General features: G+C 42.6%; 1 protein-coding gene across 5 annotated transcripts; it reads left to right on the forward strand.

Moving 5' to 3' along the window:
* The first annotated feature begins 198 nt into the window (after nt 1–198).
* On the forward strand, nt 199–17,881 carry tmem184ba (transmembrane protein 184ba). Of its 5 annotated transcripts, none has more exons than XM_021575965.2 (10): nt 238–633; nt 755–830; nt 5,380–5,625; nt 9,280–9,445; nt 13,643–13,733; nt 13,841–14,008; nt 14,222–14,391; nt 14,581–14,781; nt 15,251–15,277; nt 15,562–17,881. In XM_021575965.2, the coding sequence occupies exons 3-10, from the start codon at nt 5,380–5,382 to the stop codon at nt 15,789–15,791; spliced, it is 1,299 nt and encodes a 432-aa protein (XP_021431640.1). In that variant the 5' UTR covers nt 238–633; nt 755–830; the 3' UTR covers nt 15,792–17,881. The 5 variants fall into 5 exon arrangements, with proteins under 5 accessions (XP_021431642.1, XP_021431640.1, XP_021431639.1 ...); XM_021575964.2 differs by having other exon boundaries at nt 782–830; XM_021575967.2 differs by lacking the exon at nt 755–830 and having other exon boundaries at nt 199–312.
* The last annotated feature ends 1,827 nt before the right edge of the window (nt 17,882–19,708 follow it).

Below are 19,708 nucleotides of genomic sequence, written 5' to 3' on the forward strand. Positions count from 1 at the left end.
CTAAACGAGAGATTTCGCTCGCCAAAATTGTCCAATATAAACCCAAAGCTTTTCTCTGGGTTTATTCTGGACCTACAGTAAACGTGTCGTCTGCCTTCGAGCCTTTTGGACAACGACTCCCATTGTTAGGGTGGAGACCTGAGCATCTCGTCATTATAAACTCATCTCTGTCACGACTCTGTCCACTTCCTGGTGCTCGGTGTTCATTGGCTGTGATTGGTGGAAACAGCAGGCTACATATCATTCGAGAGAACCTACGGAGAGTACCAATGTAGCTAATCCTAGAAGATAGGGTCTGTTACAAACGCCGAGGTAGGAAAAAGGAGAGAAAGGAATGACGGAGTTTATAGAACAGGACAAAACTGATATTTTACCTGTATTGTTCATAACGGAATGAAGAAAGGACCAAGGCACACTAAAATGAGATTAAAACCTTAAACTGAGATTTTTAAAAACGGATTTAACTCTTGGTTAGAATTCAAAGATTTCCAATCGAGCAGGACTGGAAAATAAACATGGATGTCGAAGTAACGATCGCAGTTTTGTGGAATTAAATACATTTTTCTCTCATTTCTTGCTTTAAAACTGCACTCGCCGACTAAAGTTTGTTCAGAAACCATCAATTGATGAAAGGTAAAATTATTTTACTTGCTCGTTTGAATGCAAATAAATCAGATTAAAGTTATGTCTAAAATAACAATCGTTTCTAGTTGTCTACCCTTTAAAATATAATTAGAATAAACGTATGTTTCAGTTTTTTTTCTCCAAATCCATTCTTCAGACAGACGTCATCTTGATTCAAGTTTACCTATAGATAATCGACTGCAAAGGTGAGAGTGACTGTCTATATACAGTATGCGTCTGTTTACCACCCTGTCATTCATACATTCATTGTCGAGTTCTGCTTACATTAGTGGCTACTATGTTTCTCTACTGCAAACAATGTTTTTCTGCCAGTTTGCTTGAATGGTTGCTGCTGTGTGCTGGTAATCACTCGAGCTTCCTAATCTCATTTAATCGTTTTACCTTTAAATAAATGTTTTTTACCTGACAAGTAATTGAAGTTAGTAGCATTTGTTATGGATTATGTTTTGAAGCGTTTAACCTTTTTTGATCGTTTTTAATATTATTAGCTTCCTCACAAACCCCAACACACACATATTCCAGTCATGTGTCTCTCTCCCTGTCTGTCCTACTGTCTGCCGTTGATGCATTCAACCCAGCCCTATTCTACATGTTAATTTGCTGATTCTCTGCAAACCAATACAAATGACCCCCATCACACACACACACACAGAGAGAAACATGCACATTCATAGACATTCATGTGACTCAAGCTCCAACGCCCACACAGTCAGAGACACAAGTCACATAATCAATGTAATTGGATTCATTTAATTTCATAGGTGTAGTGAGACCCAGGATTACACCTGTGTTTGCATGCCTGTGTGTGTGGAAGCAACATAATACTGCCTCAGTCTGTCATGCTGCTGTTAATATGACTTGCTATGCGGTTTGGCAGCCAAGCCATGATATGATAGGTCAGTTTAGACATGTCCTATAACATGCTGTCCACTGTTGCTGTCTCTGATTTTGCTTGAGAAAGGCTTTGAGTCACAGCGGGCTATTTTTAGTCTCACTGTGTGTGTTATTGTGTGTGGCCTTTGAAGTGGACAGTATTTCTTATTTTTGTTCTATGATAATGTCAATGACAGCAACAACTGGCATTGAGGTTATCGCGTGGCAGATACAAACATGCCAGCAGGATATCTGATACTAAATTCTGTTTTGAAATAGGGATTCATAATGACTAAATAGAAATGTTTACAGATGCCATTTTTGGCTTTTCCTTGTGTTTGGTCCCTCTTCCATAGAAAAATACTGTAGTTAACCACACCGTACTACTCTATGCACAAGAACAACTTTAAAAAATGTACAAAAACACATTTACTTCAACGACAGTGCAGATGCAAAGTTTGGTAACAGCATGAAAGTTTGTGCCGTCATTCTGTTACCACACTTTGTCTGCACTGTTCTTCAAGTAAGTGTTTTTGGAGAGAGAAATAAATCTGTGGAAATGATTCAAAGTAGGCCTTGTGTATAGAGTTGAATGGTTTGTTTACTTTGCAATCATTGACGTACAAAAAGCATCAGTCTCAGCAGCACTCTTTTATCGTGAAATTGCCCATACAATACATGCTTTCAGAACAACCTGTTTAACACAAAACTGTCAAAAGAAACTCAATTATTTTAGGCAGGAAGGAATGCCCTGTCTATCAGTAGCTGTGCATTGGTTTCCCTGGTGATTTTACCCATCACTATTCCAGCACAATTTCAACATAATCAAATCACCTCTGCTTAATCTAATATAGTGACAACTAAAAGATACACAAAAATGATTTAGTCTAATCAACGTAAGCTAAATACAGTTGAAGTCGGAAGTTTACATACACCTTAACCAAATACATTTAAACTCCGTTTATCACAATTCCTAACATTTAATCCAAGTAAAAATTCATGGTCTTAGGTCAGTTAGGATCACCACTTTATTTTAAGAATGTGAAATGTCCGAATAATTGATTTATTTCTGATTTTATTTATTTATTTTATTTATTTCATCACATTCTCATTGGGTCAGAAGTTTACATACACTCAATTAGTATTTGGTAGCATTGCCTTTAAATTGTTTAACTTGGGTCAAATGTTTCAGGTAGCCTTCCACAAGCTTCCCGCAATAAGTTGGGTGAATTTTGGCCCATTTCTCCTGACAGAGCTGTTGTAACTGAGTCAGGTTTGTAGGCCTCCTTGCTCGCACACGCTTTTTCAGTTCTGGCCACACATTTTCTATGGGATTGAGGTCAGGGCTTTGTGATGGCCACTCCAATACCTTGACTTTATTGTCCTTAAGCCATTTTGCAACAACTTTGGAAGTATGCTTGGGGTCATTGTCCATTTGGAAGACCCATTTGCGACCAAGGTTTTACTTCCTGACTGATGTCTTGAGATGTTGCTTCAATATATCCACATACTTTTCTTTCCTCATGATGCCATCCATTTTGTGAAGTGCACCAGTCCCTCCTGCAGCAAAGCACCCCCACAACATGATGCTGCCACCCCTGTGCTTCATGGTTGGGATGATGTTCTTCGGCTTGCAAGCCTCCCCCTTCTTCCTCCAAGCATAACGATGGTCAATATGACCAAACAGTTCTATTTTTGTTTCATCAGACCAGAGGACATTTCTCCAAAAAGTACGATCTTTGTCCCCATGTGCAGTTGCAAACTGTAGTCTTTTTTTTATGGCGGTTTTGGAGCAGTGGCTTCTTCCTTGCTGAGCGGCCTTTCAGGTTATGTCGATAGACTCATTTTACTGTGGCTATATATACTTTTGTACCTGTTTCCTCCAGCATTTTCACAAGGTCCTTTGGTGCTGTTCCGTGATTGATTTGCATTTTCGTACTGAAATACATGAATCTCTAGGAGACAGAACGCGTCTCCTTCCTGAGCGGTAGAACGGCTGCGTGGTCCCATGGTGTTTATACTTGTGTATTATTGTTTGTACAGATGAACGTGGTACCTTCAGGCGTTTGGAAATTGCTCCCAAGGATGAACCAGACTTGTCGAGGTCTACAATTCTTTGTTCTGAGCTCTTTGCTGATTTATTTTGATTTTCCCATGATGTCAAGCAAAGTGGCACTGAGTTTGAAGGTAGGCCTTGAAATACATCCACAGGTACACCTCCAATTGAGTCAAATGATGTCAATTAGCCTATCAGAAGCTTCTAAAGCCATGACATTTTCTGGAATTTCTGGAAGCTGTTTAAAAGCACAGTCAACTTAGTGTATGTAAACTTCTGACCCACTGGAATTGTGATACTGTGAATTATAAGTGAAATAATCTGTCTGTAAACAATTGTTGGAAAAATTACTTGTGTCATGCACAAAGTAGATGTCCTAACCGACTTGCCAAAACTATAGTTTGTCAACAAAAAAATGTGTGGAGTGGTTAAAAAACGAGTTTTAATGACTAAGTGTATGTAAACTTCCGACTTCAATTTACGTGGTTGTCCATGGTTCTGATTTCTCTCTCTCTCTGTGTGTGTGTGTGTGTGTGTGTGTGTGTGTGTGTGTGCGCGCGCGCGTTCATGCAAGTAGAAAAACATGTTGACTCACCATACTTGTAGAGAAATGCCAATGCCATCCTCTCTTTCATGTTGACGAAATGGTTTATCACTGTCATATAGTACACACTGTATGACAGTGTTGTCCTAGGCTACCTGGCTAAAATGCTTGCAAGCTAGCTTAACTTGCATTCATGGGCAACGTTAGCTAGTTAACATTAGCCTTCATCATTTATCTACATATTGAACTTCCATCCTCTCAGGCCAGGGGCACAACAATGTATGACATAGTTGGATCAGAATTGCCATTATAGTCATTGGTCAGTACGGAGAATTAAGTAAAACCCCAAGTCCAAATTCCTATCTCCATCCATGGCTAATTTAGGAAAGGGACAATTTTAGCTAGCTGGTTAGCTTGCTGCCAGAGGACAACAACACAACGAGATGCAACAGTTAAATGTTTCTATCAATGATGTATGCTCCTAATGGAATTTGATAGGATTGACACCAAATCCAAGATGGCTTCCCTTGACACTTTTTTTTTTTTTTTTTTTTTTTTGGTGCACCAGGACCATTCACAGTTGAGATCGCTCAGTTTAGCTCAACGCTGATTGGCAAAAAATGTTCTACTTTTTTTTGTCAAGGGAGGTCAGATGCTTGCTGGCTTCCCTTGCTTTTAATGGTACAGGCGGCAACAATGTCATACTCGTTAGAACCAGGCCGCATCAGATAGATGGCCTACACGTAGAGAGACAGAGGAGCACTGTTTCACTTGCTCGGATGCTTTGTCCTGTGAGAAACATTCAGCCTCTTGCAAATTGAAGGAAAATTATTAAACAGAGAGACAAAATAATGTATTCTTTATTTTTTTTTGGGGGGGTCAATATTTTTGGGAAGCCTGGGTTTCCTTGGCATCCATGAACACATGCCACTGCTGTCTATACAGTCAGTAGCCTAGGAGGGGGAAACATTGGTTTGACTATCAGAGATTATACAGTTATCTCCCCCTCCCACTCTGGAATCTATTGATTCCCTCACTCTATTCAGTAAACAGTACAACACACCTGACTCATTGTCTCTGCTCTTCCTTTATCAGATGCTCTCATCAACATAAATTACATTATTGATAGCTGTGGTTGATGGTTACAGTATCTCCAATAATGCTCTGGAAAGTATCAGACTGAATGTCTGCACTGTTTTATGCACGGTATCATTAATGTGGACATAAAGGATATGTTTTCTCTCTGTACCCTTTTCTCCAGATGAGTCGTCTGTGGAGGCGTGACGTGCCCCTGTCTGAACGACTAGGTGTTGGTGTTGGAGAGGAATACCCCCTGGGTGGGGCCCCTGGTCCCCCTCCCACCATGGACTCCCCGGGCCCCAACATCTCCTGGTTCCCAGAGACCCCCCTGCTGACCCTGGACCAGCCCACCTTCCTGATGACCCCCGCTGCCCAGGCAGTGTCGGGCTTCTTCGTCTGGACTGCCCTGCTCTTCACCTGTCACCAGGTAATAAAATACATATTACACACGCACACACAGATGCACACTTCCCCACATCTCAAAACACACTCATTCCACTAAAACTGAACACCATTTAGAGTTTCTATTGAATCTCCAAATGGTATGCCCAGGCTCGGGGGTCTAGGTGTTGTCTTCCCCTGTAGGCCCTACAGTGTGAGGAGCTTATTCAACCAGAGGTTCCACCTGGGGTGATTCTGGAGGAATAGATGCATCTGCTCGGTGCTCAGTCATAGAGCATAGGTTGCCTAGCAACAACACACAATCCCTGTTTGTTTATCTGAAAAACCCAACACACAACTACACCCACCTTATGCAAGGTAATCCCTGTCCTACTGTCTGAAATGAGAATGTCTGGTGGCTTCTTTGTTTGGGTAGAGAAAAGGGGGCTAAACTGAAATGATGCCAAGGATGGTGTGTAGACCATATAATTAGGAATTTGAATGCTAGAATGAACATGAACCTTTTTATGGCGGTCCAAAGATCAGCCATGTTGGTCAGGGAGTTGGCCAACCATGGTCTGCCAGTGCTGTGATAAGATATTGTGTAAAACAATGAATGCGAAGAATTTAGCTGCACTATATGTCTGTTAGCTAGCCAGACCGTTTTAGAGGAATGATTCCATATATTTTTTTAATGAACTGCCAATATGCCAACATTCCATTCAAACAATCCTGTCAATCCACAGCCATAGCCTGGCTCAAAAAAGTATTGACATTGTATCATACACTGCTCAAAAAAATAAATGGAACACTAAAATAACACATCCTAGATCTGAATGAATGAAATATTCTTATTAAATACTTTTTTCTTTACATAGTTGAATGTGCTGACAACAAAATCACACAAAAATGATCAATAGAAATAAAATGTATCAACCCATGGAGGTCTGGATTTGGAGTCGCACTCAAAATTAAAGTGGAAAGCCACACTACAGGCCGATCCAACTTTGATGTAATGTCCTTAAAACAAGTCAAAATGAGGCTCAGTAGTGTGTGTGTGGCCTCTACGTGCCTGTATGACCTCCCTATAACCCTTGGGCATGCTCCTGATGAGGTGGCGGATGGTCTCCTGAGGGATCTCTTCCCAGACCTGGACTAAAGCACCCGCCAACTCCTGGACAGTCTGTGGTGCAATGTGGCGTTGGTAGATGGAGCGAGACATGATGTCCCAGATGTGCTCAATTGGATTCAGGTCTGGGGAACGGGCGGGCCAGTCCATAGCATCAATGCCTTCCTCTTGCAGGAACTGCTGACACACTCCAGCCACATGAGGTCTAGCATTGTCTTGCATTAGGAGGAACCCAGGGCAAACCGCACCAGCATATGGTCTCACAAGGGGTCTGAGGATCTCATCTCGGTACCTAATGGCCGTCAGGCTATCTCTGGCGAGCACATGGAGGGCTGTGCGGCCCCCCAAAGACATGCCACCCCACACCATGACTGACCCACCGACAAAACGGTCATGCTGGAGGATGTTGCAGGCAGCAGAACGTTCTCCACGGCGTCTCCAGACTCTGTCACGTCTGTCATGTGCTCAGTGTGAACCTGCTTTCATCTGTGAAGAGCACAGGGCGCCAGTGGCGAATTTGCCAATCTTGGTGTTCTCTGGCAAATGCCAAATGTCCTGCACGGTGTTGGGCTGTAAGCACAACCCCCACCTGTGGACGTCGGGCCCTCATACTACCCTCATGGAGTCTGTTTCTGACCGTTTGAGCAGACACATGCACATTTGTGGCCTGCTGGAGGTCATTTTGCAGGGCTCTGGCAGTGCTCCTCCTGCTCCTCCTTGCACAAAGGTGGAGGTAGCGGTCCTGCTGCTGGGTTGTTGCCCTCTTACGGCCTCCTCCACGTCTCCTGATGTACTGGCCTGTCTCCTGGTAGCGCTGACAGACACAGCAAACCTTCTTGCCACAGCTCGCATTGATGTGCCATCCTGGATGAGCTGCATTACCTGAGCCACTTGTGTGGGTTGTAGACTCCGTCTCATGCTACCACTAGAGTGAAAGCACCGCCAGCATTCAAAAGTGACCAAAACATCAGCCAGGAAGCATAGGAACTGAGAAGTGGTCTGTGGTCACCACCTGCAGAACCACTCCTTTATTGGGGGTGTCTTGCTAATTGCCTGTGTAACAGTATAACTTTAGACCGTCCCCTCGCCCATACCCGGTCGCGAACCAGGTACCCTCTACACACATCAACAACAGTCACCCATGAAGCATCGTTACCCATCGCTCCACAAAAGCAGCGGCCCTTGCAGAGCAAGGGGAACTACTACTTCAAGGTCTCAGAGCAAGTGACGTCACCGATTGAAACACTATTTAACTAAGCTAGCGTTTCACATCCGTTACACTTATAATTTCCACCTGTTGTCTATTCCATTTGCACAACAGCATGTGAAATTTATTGTCAATCAGTGTTGCTTCCTAAGTGGACAGTTTGATTTTACAGAAGTGTGATTGACTTGGAGTTACATTGTGTTGTTTAAGTGTTCCCTTTGCTCAAAAAAATAGTGTATAATAGCACTCACAGCTTTCCAAGAAAACAACATTTGAGACATTTATGGTCTGTTTACATATATTTTAGAGGCTACTTATACAGAAAATATGTATAAAACCTGTATTTAAAATTTTACACTTATTGTACAAAACATTAGGGACACCTTCCTAATATTGAGTTGCACTCCCTTTTGCCCTCAGAACAGCCTCCATTAGTCGGGGCATGGACTCTACAAGGTGTTGAAAGCGTTGCACAGGGGAGCTGGCCCATGTTGACTCCAATGCTTCCCACATTTGTCAAGTTGGCTGGATGTCCTTTGGGTGGTGGACCATTCTTGATACACACGGGAAACTGTTGAGCGTGAAAAACCCAGCAGCGTTGCAGTTCTTGACGCACTCAAACCGGTGCGCCTGGCAACTACTGCCATAATCCGTTCAGAGGCACTTAAATGTTGTCTTATCCATTCACCCTCCTGAATGGCACACATACACAATCCATGTCTCAATTGTCTTAAGGCTTAAAACGCCTTCTTTAACCTGTCTCCTCCCCTTCATCTAGACTGTGGATTTAACAAGTGACATTCATAAGGGATCATAGCTTTCACCTGGATTCACCTGTGTCATGGAAAGAGCAGGTGTTTCTAGTGTTTTCTACACTCAGTGTATGATAATATTTTAGGTTGAATATAATTCCATTACACATTTTTAGATGCATCACATACTTTAGTTTTCCTGCATAAGTAAAAGCAGGAAAAGCATTACCTATGGCACTACTGTCATTCATTCCAATTAGACTCATTTTGAATTTCTCCCTGACCAAGATGGCTGCCATTTTGTCCCATTTTGGAACGTTGGAGGGTTTATGACCTAGTCCCTCTAATTGAATAGGATCTTTGTGGTGTAGGCATCACTGTGTTCTTCTGTGAATTCCCACTGCTCTCACTCCCATTCCTGTCTCCCTCAGAGGCAGGATGTTAATTAGTAACAGGTTTAGAAAGTATGCAATACTGCTTTTGTGTCTTGTAAAATGGGACAATAGAAATTGATGTAAACATTAAACTCTATCCCTCTCTATTTGTTTCTCTCTCTCATGTATATATATAATCTCCTTTCCATCCATCGTTGCTTCTCTCTCGCCCTCTCAGATCTACATGCACCTGCGGTACTACAGTTCTCCTAATGAGCAGAGACACATCGTGCGGATTCTCTTCATCGTGCCCATCTATGCTTTTGACTCCTGGCTCAGCCTCCTCTTCTTCACTAACGAGGAGTACTACGTCTACTTTGACACCGTCCGGGACTGCTACGAGGGTAAGAGACTACACATGAGTTGAACAGAAATGAATGGCTTTACCATGCCGATCAGCTTTGTTGTGATACTTCCTCACCCAGTGAGCCAAACTGGTTGAAAATATGTCTTTTCAATCAGTTTTGCTCCCTGGGCAGGCTGTCTTTGGCCTCCAATGTCCACACATGTGGCTGTTTATCTAATCCACAAGGGTGTGTGTGCGTGTGTGCGTGCGTGTTGTTTACCAGTGTGTGGGAGTCATGGTGCGGCCCCATGGACAGATGGCTAACTGCTGATCTGCCTCTGTGCTGCCTCTTGTTGTTCTGGGGCCTGCCCAGATTTCTGGGTAGGAAGAACCTGTTGCATAGCAACCGTGTTCACTGCACAAGGCAGCCCTAATGATGAGGTCTCACCCAAACATGCTGGTACACACACAGAGAACAGAAGACAGAGTCAGCTGTTTATCTGATATGGCTTATGCAATATTCATAGTCACAAGGGATACAATGGTGAATATCACACATTTTATAAAGGCCTAATGTACTTGTAAAATACCTTTCAACTTCTAGATACTGGTACTCTGTTATCTATGAATTTGGTCTGGCAGTCTGTGTGGGCTAGTCTGGTCTAGTGTGTGTGATGTGGTGTCACCCCAGGTCGGTTCTGATCCTTAATGTCTATGGTTCTGTCTGTCTGTGCATGTGTTAGTAGAGCTGTGCTGCAGAGACAAACAGAGAGTGAGGGTGATGATGAGAGTGAGAGACAGGGTGCAAGTGATGGAGAGAGATGACAGAATAGCTGATGCCAGTGCTTCTGCTGCAGAGAAGAAGGTGTGTTTGGCAAATGGGATCTCACAGCAGCTCTGTTCCCCTGGGTGTACAGGCTAAATATAGAGCTGTACACTGTAACACACACTCCCACACATTCTCATGCAAGTACCATCACTCACTACACAGTCACACACACCCTTACTTAACGCTACAAGTCACCAACATCCACTCTGGCACATACCCTCCAATATGTTATACACCAACACACTCGCTTACTGGTTCAATACACACACGACACACACTCTCACAGAACTGCTGAGCAGGGAATGAGAACTTTAGAATCCCCCTGCAGGGGTTAATAGAGAGTATAATGGTGTATTAGTCATACAGTGAGTGCCTCAGGGTTGGACCTTTCCTCATCTCAGTCATACTAGTCACATTGATGCAATACAGACAGACACATACAGTAGCAGTCAAACGTCTGGACACATCTACTCATTCCAGGGTTTTTCTTTATTTTTACTCTATTCTACATTGTAGAATAATAGTGAAGACAACAAAACTATGATATAACATGTATGAAATCAAAGTTTTAAACAAATCAAAATATATTTTATATTTGAGATTCCTCGAAGTAGCCACCCTTTGCCTTGATGACAGCTTTGCACTCTCTTGGCATTCTCTCAACCAGCCTCATGAGGTAGTCAATTGGAATGCATTTCGATTAACAGGTGTGCCTTGTTAAAAGTTAATTTATGGAATTTCTTTCCATCTTAAATCATTTCAGCCAATCAGTTGTGTTGTGACAAGGTAGGGGTGGTATACAGAAGATAGCCCTATTTGAAGATGGTCTCTTAGCAAATAGGGCTAAGTCCATTATGGCAAGAAAAGCTCAAATAAGCAAAGAGAAACGACGGTCCATCATTACTTTAAGACATGAAGGTCAGACAATACGGAACATTTCAAGAACTTTGAAAGTTTCTTCAAGTTCAGTCTCAAAAACCATCAAGCGCTATGATGAAACTGTCTCTCATGAAGACAGCCACAGGAAAGGAAGACCCAGAGTTACCTCTGCTGCAGAGGATAAGTTAATTTAGAGTTACCAGCAAATTGTGGCCCAAATAAATGCTTCAGAGTTCAAGTAACAGACACATCTCAACATCAACTGTTCAGAGGAGACTGCTTGAATCAGGCCTTCATGGTCATATTGCTGCAAAGAAACCACTACTAAAGGACCGCAATAAGAAGAAGAGACTTGCTTAGCAATGGACATTAGACTGGTAGAAATATGTCCTTTGGTCTGATGAGTCCAAATGAGAGATGTTTTGTTTCCAACTGCCATGTCTTTGTGAGACGCAGAGTAGGTGAACGGATGATCTCTGCATTTGTGGTTCCCAGAGTGAAGCATGGAGGAGGTGGTGTGGGGGTGCTTTGCTGGTGACACTGTCTGTGATTTATTTAGAATTCAAGGCACACTTAACCTGCATGACTACCACAGCATTCTGCAGCGATACGCTATCCCATCTGGGTTGGGCTTAGTGGGACATCCTTTTTTTTTCAACAGGACAATGACCCAACACACCTCCAGGCTGTGTAAGGGCTATTTGACCAAGAAGGAGAGTGATGGAGTGCTGCATCAGATGACCTGGCCTCCACAATCACCCGACCTCAACCCAATTGAGATGGTTTGGGATGAGTTTGACTGCAGAGTGAAGGAAAAGCAGCCAACAAGTGCTCAGCACATGTGGGAACTCCTTCAAGGCTGTTGGGAAAGCATTCCAGGTGACGCTGGTTGAGAGAATACCAAGAGTGTGCAAAGCTGTCATCAAGGCAAAGGATGGCTACTTTGAAGAATCTCAAATGAAATATATCTTGATTTGTTTAACACTTTTTTTTTGTGGTTATTTTATAGTTTTGATGTCATCACTATTATTCTACAATGTAGAAAAAAGTACAAATAATGAAAAACCCTGGAATAATGAGTTGGTGTGTCCAAAACTTTGCCTGGTACTGTAGGCCACAGACATGCTATTGGATGCATACTGTAGGATGTCTGTCAAAGGTGAGAATAAAGCACATCCATATGTGTTTACTTTTATTGTTGTTCCTTAAGAATAAAGCGAGTTGGTGTGGGGGGTGTGCGTGCGTGTGAATACACTGTGTGACTATACAGTTTCATAGAGCCCCTGGTGTAGTGAGAGTTGGTAATCCCTTCCTGCTTTATTGACCTGACACAGCCCATCAGTCACACTGCAGACACACACACACACACACACACTGCGTAGAACAGAACGTGCACATCCGGAACACAGACTGCAAAGTCACTGCCACCTGCTCCAGTATGACTGGTCTAAAGACATGACATTTATCACTCCCCAAGGAGGGCAGACACTGCTTCTCAGTCACTGGTTATATCATATGGATGGGTCAATGCCATTGCTAGTAGTGCTGGCAGGCCACTCAGATGATTTATAGCTCAGTGGGTCTGTGCAGTATGCACAGAGATCCTATAAGCTTTAGTATCTTGATTATACTGAACAAAAATATAAACGCAACATGTAAAGTGTTGGTCCCATTTTTCATGAGCTGAAATAAAAGATCCCAGAAATTTCCCATACGCACAAAAAGCTTATTTCTCTCAAATTTTGAGGACCAATGTGTTTACATCCCTGTTAGTGAGCAACTTTCGTTTCCTTGACAATCCATCCACCTGACAGGTGTGGCATATCAAGAAGCTGATTAAACAGCATGATTATTACACAGGTGCTGGGGACAATAAAAGGCCACTTTAAAAAATGTGCAGTTGTCACACAACACAATGCCACAGATGTCTCAAGTTTTGAGGGAGCGTGCAATTGGCGTGCTGACTGTAGGAATGTCTACCAGGGCTGTTGCCAGAAAATGTTATGTTGATTTCTCTACCATAAGCCACGTCCAACTGGCCTCATGCCCCTGCACAGTCATGTGAAATCCATAGATTCGGGCCTAATGCATTTATTTTAATTGACTGATTTCCTTATATGATCTGTAACTCAGTCAAATTGTTGAAATTGTTGCATGTTGTGTTTATAATTTTTTGTTTAGTGTAATTCTATGAGTGTGTGTGGTCTGGTCTGATCAACCAGTTAGAACAACACATCTCCTGTGGGCAGGAAGTAGAGGCCTCCCTTGGGTCTGTGACAAAACTCAGCACAGGAAGTCAACGAGTGGCTGGGTGGTCTGGTGTTTGTTGCCTTTTTTTCCCATTGCCTTTGATATGACAGTCATTGGCTTATCTTGTCTCTTGGGGTAATGGAAGAGTGCTGGGTTTTAGATCTTTTTCCATGTCCATATTAGGTGGTTAATATACTGTACACGATATTTAGATGTAAAACATATGTCTGAGGAGTTGACTTCTTAAACGGCCCTTTATTGACTGTGTGTGTGTGTGTGTGTGTGTCTCCTGTGCAGCGTTTGTCATCTATAACTTCCTGAGCCTGTGTTATGAGTACCTGGGAGGAGAGAGCGCCATCATGGCTGAGATCAGAGGAAAACCTATCGAGTAAGTCTCTTCTTCCACTCTGTGTGTGTGTGTGTGTGTGTGTGTGTGTGTGTATGTGTGTGTGTGTGTTCAACATGTATTTAACAAGCGTTTTCCTGCGCCCCCAGGTCCAGTTGTATGTATGGTACGTGCTGTCTCTGGGGGAGGAGTTACTCCATTGGGTTCCTGCGGTTCTGTAAGCAGGCCACGCTACAGTTCTGTGTGATCAAACCCCTCATGGCTGTGGTCACAGTCATCCTGCAGGCCTTTGGAAAGTACCGTGATGGAGACTTCAAGTAAGCCACTGCTTCTTGTTATGCAATCGTTGACTATCTCATACAAAAACAATTTATAAGATGTATACATCTATTTTTTTATTAAAAGACTTTGATTACCAAAAAATGCGGTGCTTCTGTGTAGATGGTTGCAAATCCAGTGATACAGATTTGTCCTAATGTTGGTTTACTCTCAAATCTAATCAACAGTCTTATCCCTGTCTGTCCTCCTAGTGTGAACAGTGGGTACTTGTATGTGTCCATCGTCTACAACATCTCAGTCAGCCTGTCTCTCTACGCCCTCTTCCTCTTCTATTTCTCCACCCGGGATCTGCTCAGCCCCTACAGACCCTTGCTCAAATTCTTCATGGTCAAATCTGTCATATTCCTCTCTTTCTGGCAGGGTGAGAAGCACAAATAAACACGCACACACACACTAAAACATCTAAATACAGATATAAATGTTTAGGTCATTGAAGCACTGTAGGCAATTTGAATATGAGTAATGTCATTCATATCATATTACATGCCAAGTCAATATCATTATACTATAGTATTGTAGTCATTCTCCACATATGTTTATTTACCATCAGGCATGTTGCTGGCCATCCTAGAGAAGTGTGGGGCCATCCCCAAAATCAACTCACCCGAGGTGTCAGTGGGAGAGGGAACGGTTGCCGCCGGTTACCAGAACTTCATCGTCTGCATCGAGATGTTCTTTGCCTCCCTGGCCCTGCGTCATGCCTTCACATACAAGGTCTACATGGACAAGAGGCTGGACTCTCTCTCTCAGGGTAAGGAGACTGAGTTTTAGCTGTATTAAATACTGTGGTGACAAATTAATACAAATATTTCATTGAACCTTTATTTAACTGGACCTACTCGACATTGGTCCAGCTCATGGTACTCATATGGTATAGTATCTTTGCAGAACTTCTGTAGATAATATGATGACGTCTTCTCTTTTCACTGACTCACACTCCCTTTCCCTCTATTCCCTTGTCAACATACATTTCCCACTTTGTCCTCCTCCTCGCCGTACCCCTGTACTTCCTATGTTGTGGCACTTTTTCAAATCTTTGTTTCCTTTATCTCCTCCCATTCATCTTTGGTTTTGGAATACCTCCTTTTCCTCGTTCTTTTAAAAAACTCCCTCCTTGGTTCATTGGTCATCCCTCTTCGTATTCTCTGGGTCATTTTGTCTGTCTTATTCGTCCTTCCATATCCTTGTCCCTTTGTCTTTCCCCATGCTGCGTTATCAAGGCCCAGTTCCTATATATGGAGAGTATGGTAGGTCTACCACTGATTGTTTCTTCACCATCTTTATGGTTCTTTCTACTTTTTACAATCCTATGTTCAATGTTGTGCTCCTTTTGTCTTACTTTGAAGGAAATGTTGCTTTCTGTGAAATCAGTGGTTGTTATTTTTGCTGTTTTTACATTAAATGTAGCAAGCTTACAAAAGTGATTTTCCACTGTTTAGGTTTCACGTTATTCACAATTACTACACAACTCTTACTTTACCTTTTTAAAATATTTGATATATTGTCCTTTCCTCCACACCCCTTCTCCCAGGTCGCTGTGCCCCCATGAAGAGCATCTCCAGCAGCCTGAAGGAGACAATGAACCCTGGAGACATGGTCCAAGATGCTATTCATAACTTCTCCCCGGCCTACCAGCAGTACACCCAGCAGTCCACCCTGGAACAGGGTCACTCTGCCCCGCCTGTGTCCCGCACACACAGCACCATCAGCACCCGCGACAATGAGAAGACTCTGCTGCTCAGCTCGGACGATGAGTTCTAAGTTAAAACACACCAATCCCAGCCAATCACCTCTTTACTGACTGTTGCGGTAAGGTACTACCCCCTGGTCTTCCTCATGTAGTACATGTCTTATGGAGGATTGGCAGGGGATGTAAGGTGTGTTAGGGGTTGGTACGTCAATACAGGACCATGTGACTTAGCCTGGTCCATTTTAATATGCTCTACTACACACATACTATTTGCACAAAATCAGGACTATACAGGAACTATTGATAGAGCACACACTTAGTGGGAACATGCTGAGGTACATTTTGGTGGAAACCATTGTCTAGAAAAAAAACTTATAGGAATTTGAGGATTTTCTGAGACAGAATTGTACACTTATTAGAGATTTTATTTGGTGTTTGGATAAAATGGATTGTATGGTTAAAAAATGTGTGTGCTTATTAGCTAACATCCCCTGAAGAAGACAGCCCATACCAGGTTGATATTAGAGTACTCTAGCTATGTGTGGCATTTGATTTGGCTTATTGGTTTTTAGTTTTAAGACCAGGCCATTCTCAGAGCTCTGTGGTGGCCATGTTTACAGTGGGTTTTAAATGGACGGTGTGAGGGGGTGGTTTAGGGCAGAAGCAGCTCTGTGGACTGGAGAATGGTGGTGTTGTCATTGATTCACTAGGGACATGGGATGGATGGGGGATGTGAGGGGAGGGCAGGGATAGTGGTTGGTTGGACAGCACTTGATCAGATTACAGATGAAGAGAGACCTGCTCCAGTGTGTAGCAGACAGGCAGGGTGAGGGCAATCGAGCAGCATGGTAGTCTGGATTATACTGTTGTAATTGGGGCATTATTCGTATGGTGAGGATTAGGCCATGCTCTAATCCAGCAAGGCTCATTCTGCCAACCGACCTCTCCTGGCCTCTAATGTATGTTAGGAAAAACACCTTTAGTGATATCTGTGCGATCAGAGTACGTAGACACCGCAGGAATATAGGTAAATGCTATTTTTAAATACTTACAATTCCAGTTGGACAATCTCAGGCAAAAAACGTGTAACTGGATGCAAAAAAACAACAACAAAAGATTCAGCTTTGTAATGAAGTGTGGGTCAATTTTAGACTGACTTTTAGTGTCGTATAGACGTTTCCATTACACAGAAGTGGACGTTAAGTGCTTACAGAGAAAAGGTATTGCGTTATACATAGTTTAGCTTTGAGGTTATTGTAGTGAGTCATACGGACAGGCTTCCATTATACAGTAAAGTCATAGTGAGTCACTGCTGCTCCATGCTCAATCCTGCCACCAGAGAGCAGCAAGGAGTCTATTATATTTGGTCAATTTATAGACACACACACCCTTATCTATCAAACACAGACCGATCATGGTCACACATTATGTTTGTAGCCTACACATTCTGTCTGCTAGAGAAAGGAATGCTTTATCTTAGTGGAGTCCCAGCCTCAGTCTATGCTGACCCCTCCCTCAACTTATACTGTGTGTGAGACAGCTAGGCCCTATACATGTAGGCAAGACATTGTCCAGAGAGGCTAGTAACTATTCGGGGTGTCAATATTTCCCATTAAAGTATAGTCAGAATGTCTGCGTTATTTATATTGTTGAGGCCAGTATGTACCGTGTTCTGGAACCACACTTATTATGGTTTGTCTACTGTAGCATTCTGTTGAATCCTTTGCCATGTTGAATAAATTATGAGGGTTTGGCCTCATCCCCAAACATTTCCAGTTTCTGGTACAAAGAGAAAGTCACCACAAGATCATTCTCCAGTTCTTCTTTTTCTGATATCTTCTCTCTCTGCGCTCTCTTTATCTAGGCCTAGGGTGTATTTTGAGATGTATAAGACTATTATTGCTAGACATAATATGATGTACATACAGTTTGAAATGATATACTGGAGAAATATTTAGTGATGTTGATGTAATAATGACAATGATGTAAAACTCTGATTAAAAAGGCTTAGTTTTGTACTGTCGCTCCATAAACCATTTAGAAAATGTTTTTGATGACTGCTTTCTTTTGTCTAGTTCTTTTGTATTTTGTCAAAGCTGCTGATATGCTCCTATTTTTAGTCTAAATGAAATTCAGACAAAATAAAGATATTTAGTCTTGTCATATTATTCTATTTCATATTAAACGCAGGCTTTTTAGAACCTGGTTGTCTTTTAGATGTCATGATTATCTTAAATATAGCTCCAAATCACACGTGTGAAAGGGTAGGATACCTCTCATGGGAAGATTTACTCATGTCTGCAAAGTTTTGCATGTTTGCTATTCTTCTCTTTTTTGCAAGTACATTTTACATAAGTTGACTGTACAGTACATATTGCTTATTTTAACCTCCCCTACTCATCAGTATTTCTAGTTCCCTAAAGAAAAAACCTATCCCTGCTAATGTACACACACACTTCTCCTTTCTGCTTCCCTCTCATACATTGTAGCCTGACAGTTCGGAAGAACTGGCCAAAACAGCGTGATCAAAAACTACAGTGCATTCGGAAAGTATTCAGACCCCTTGACCTTTTCCATATTTTGTTACCTTACAACCTTAATCTAAAATGAATTCAATTGATGTCCTCATCAATCGGCACACAATACCCCATAATGACAAAGCAAAAACAGGTTTTTAGGAATGTTAATTTATTTCAAATATTACATTTACATAAGTATTCAGGCCCTTTACTCAGTACTTTGTTGAAGCACCTTTTGGCAGCGATTACAGCCTCTAGTCTTCTTGGGTATGACGCTACAAGCTTGGCACCTGTATTTGTGGAGTTTCTCCCATTCTTCTCTGGAGATCTTCTGAGACTGTCAGGCTGGATAGGGAGCGTCGCTGCACAGCTATTTTGAGGTCTCTCCAGAGATGTTCTATCGGGCTCTGGCTGGGCCAATCGAAGACATTCAGAGACTTGTCATGAAGCCACTTCTGCGTTGTCTTGGCTGTGTGCTTAGGGTCGTTGTTCTGTTGGAAGGTGAACCTTCGCCCCAGTCTGAGGTCCTGAGCACTCTGGAGCAGGTTTTTATCAAGAATCTCTCTGTACTTAGTCCCTGATGCTGAAAAACAGCCCAATAGCATGATGCTACCACCACCATGCTTCACCTAAAATGGCGTAGCAGTGCAGATCTTTGTCGTTCTCCCGTGTACATTTTTTTCCCCTGTCTTTCTTTGTGAAATATATCTATTTTTCCATGTTTTAAATTAAATATACCTTCCGGCCACCTGCCTCACCCAATGTGATACACCATATGCGCAAACTGTATATAGACTTTTTCTATTGTGTGATTGACTGTACCTTTGTTTATTTCATGTGTAACTCTGTGTTGTTTGTGTAGCACTGCTTTGCTTGATCTTGGCCAGGTCGCAGTTGTAAATGAGAACTTGTTCTCAACTGGCCTACCTGGTTAAATAAAGGTGAATTTAAAAAAAATAGTGATGGTGCCAGGTTTCCTCCAGACATGACGCTTGGAATTCAGGCCAGTTAAATCTTGGTTTCATCAGACCAGATAATCCAGTTTCTCATGGTCAGAGTCCTTTTTGGCAAACCCCAAGAGGGCTGTCATGTGCTTTTCACTGAGGAGTGGCTTCTGTCAGGCAACTCTACCATATAGGTCTGATTGGTGGTGTTGCAGAGATGGTTGTCTTTCTGGAAGGTTCTCCCATCTCCACAGAGGAACTCTGGAGCCCCAGAGTAGCCACTTATGAAACTCAGTGACCACCAGGCCCTTCTCTCAGGCCCGTCTCCCCCAATTGCTCAGTTTGGCTGGGCGGCCAGCTCTAGGAAGAGTTGGTGGTTCCAAACTTCTTCCATTTAAGAATGATCGAGGTCACTGTGTTCTTGGGGACCTTCAATGCTGCAGAAATGTTTTGGTATCCTTTCCCAGATCTGTGCCTCGACACAATCCTATCTCAGAGCTCTACGGACATTTCCTTCGACCTCAT

The sequence above is a fragment of the Oncorhynchus mykiss genome, chromosome 20, assembly GCF_013265735.2.
Source record: "Oncorhynchus mykiss isolate Arlee chromosome 20, USDA_OmykA_1.1, whole genome shotgun sequence".
Taxonomy (NCBI): domain Eukaryota; kingdom Metazoa; phylum Chordata; class Actinopteri; order Salmoniformes; family Salmonidae; genus Oncorhynchus; species Oncorhynchus mykiss.

Bases quoted from the DNA above. Each gene is read 5' to 3' on its own strand.
- tmem184ba (XM_021575967.2), top strand. From the start codon at position 5,380: ATGAGTCGTCTGTGGAGGCGTGACGTGCCCCTGTCTGAACGACTAGGT. The intron at 14,392-14,580 runs GTGAGAAGCACA...ATTTACCATCAG, and splicing joins ATTCCTCTCTTTCTGGCAGG to GCATGTTGCTGGCCATCCTA. The intron at 14,782-15,250 runs GTAAGGAGACTG...TGCGTTATCAAG, and splicing joins GCTGGACTCTCTCTCTCAGG to GCCCAGTTCCTATATATGGA.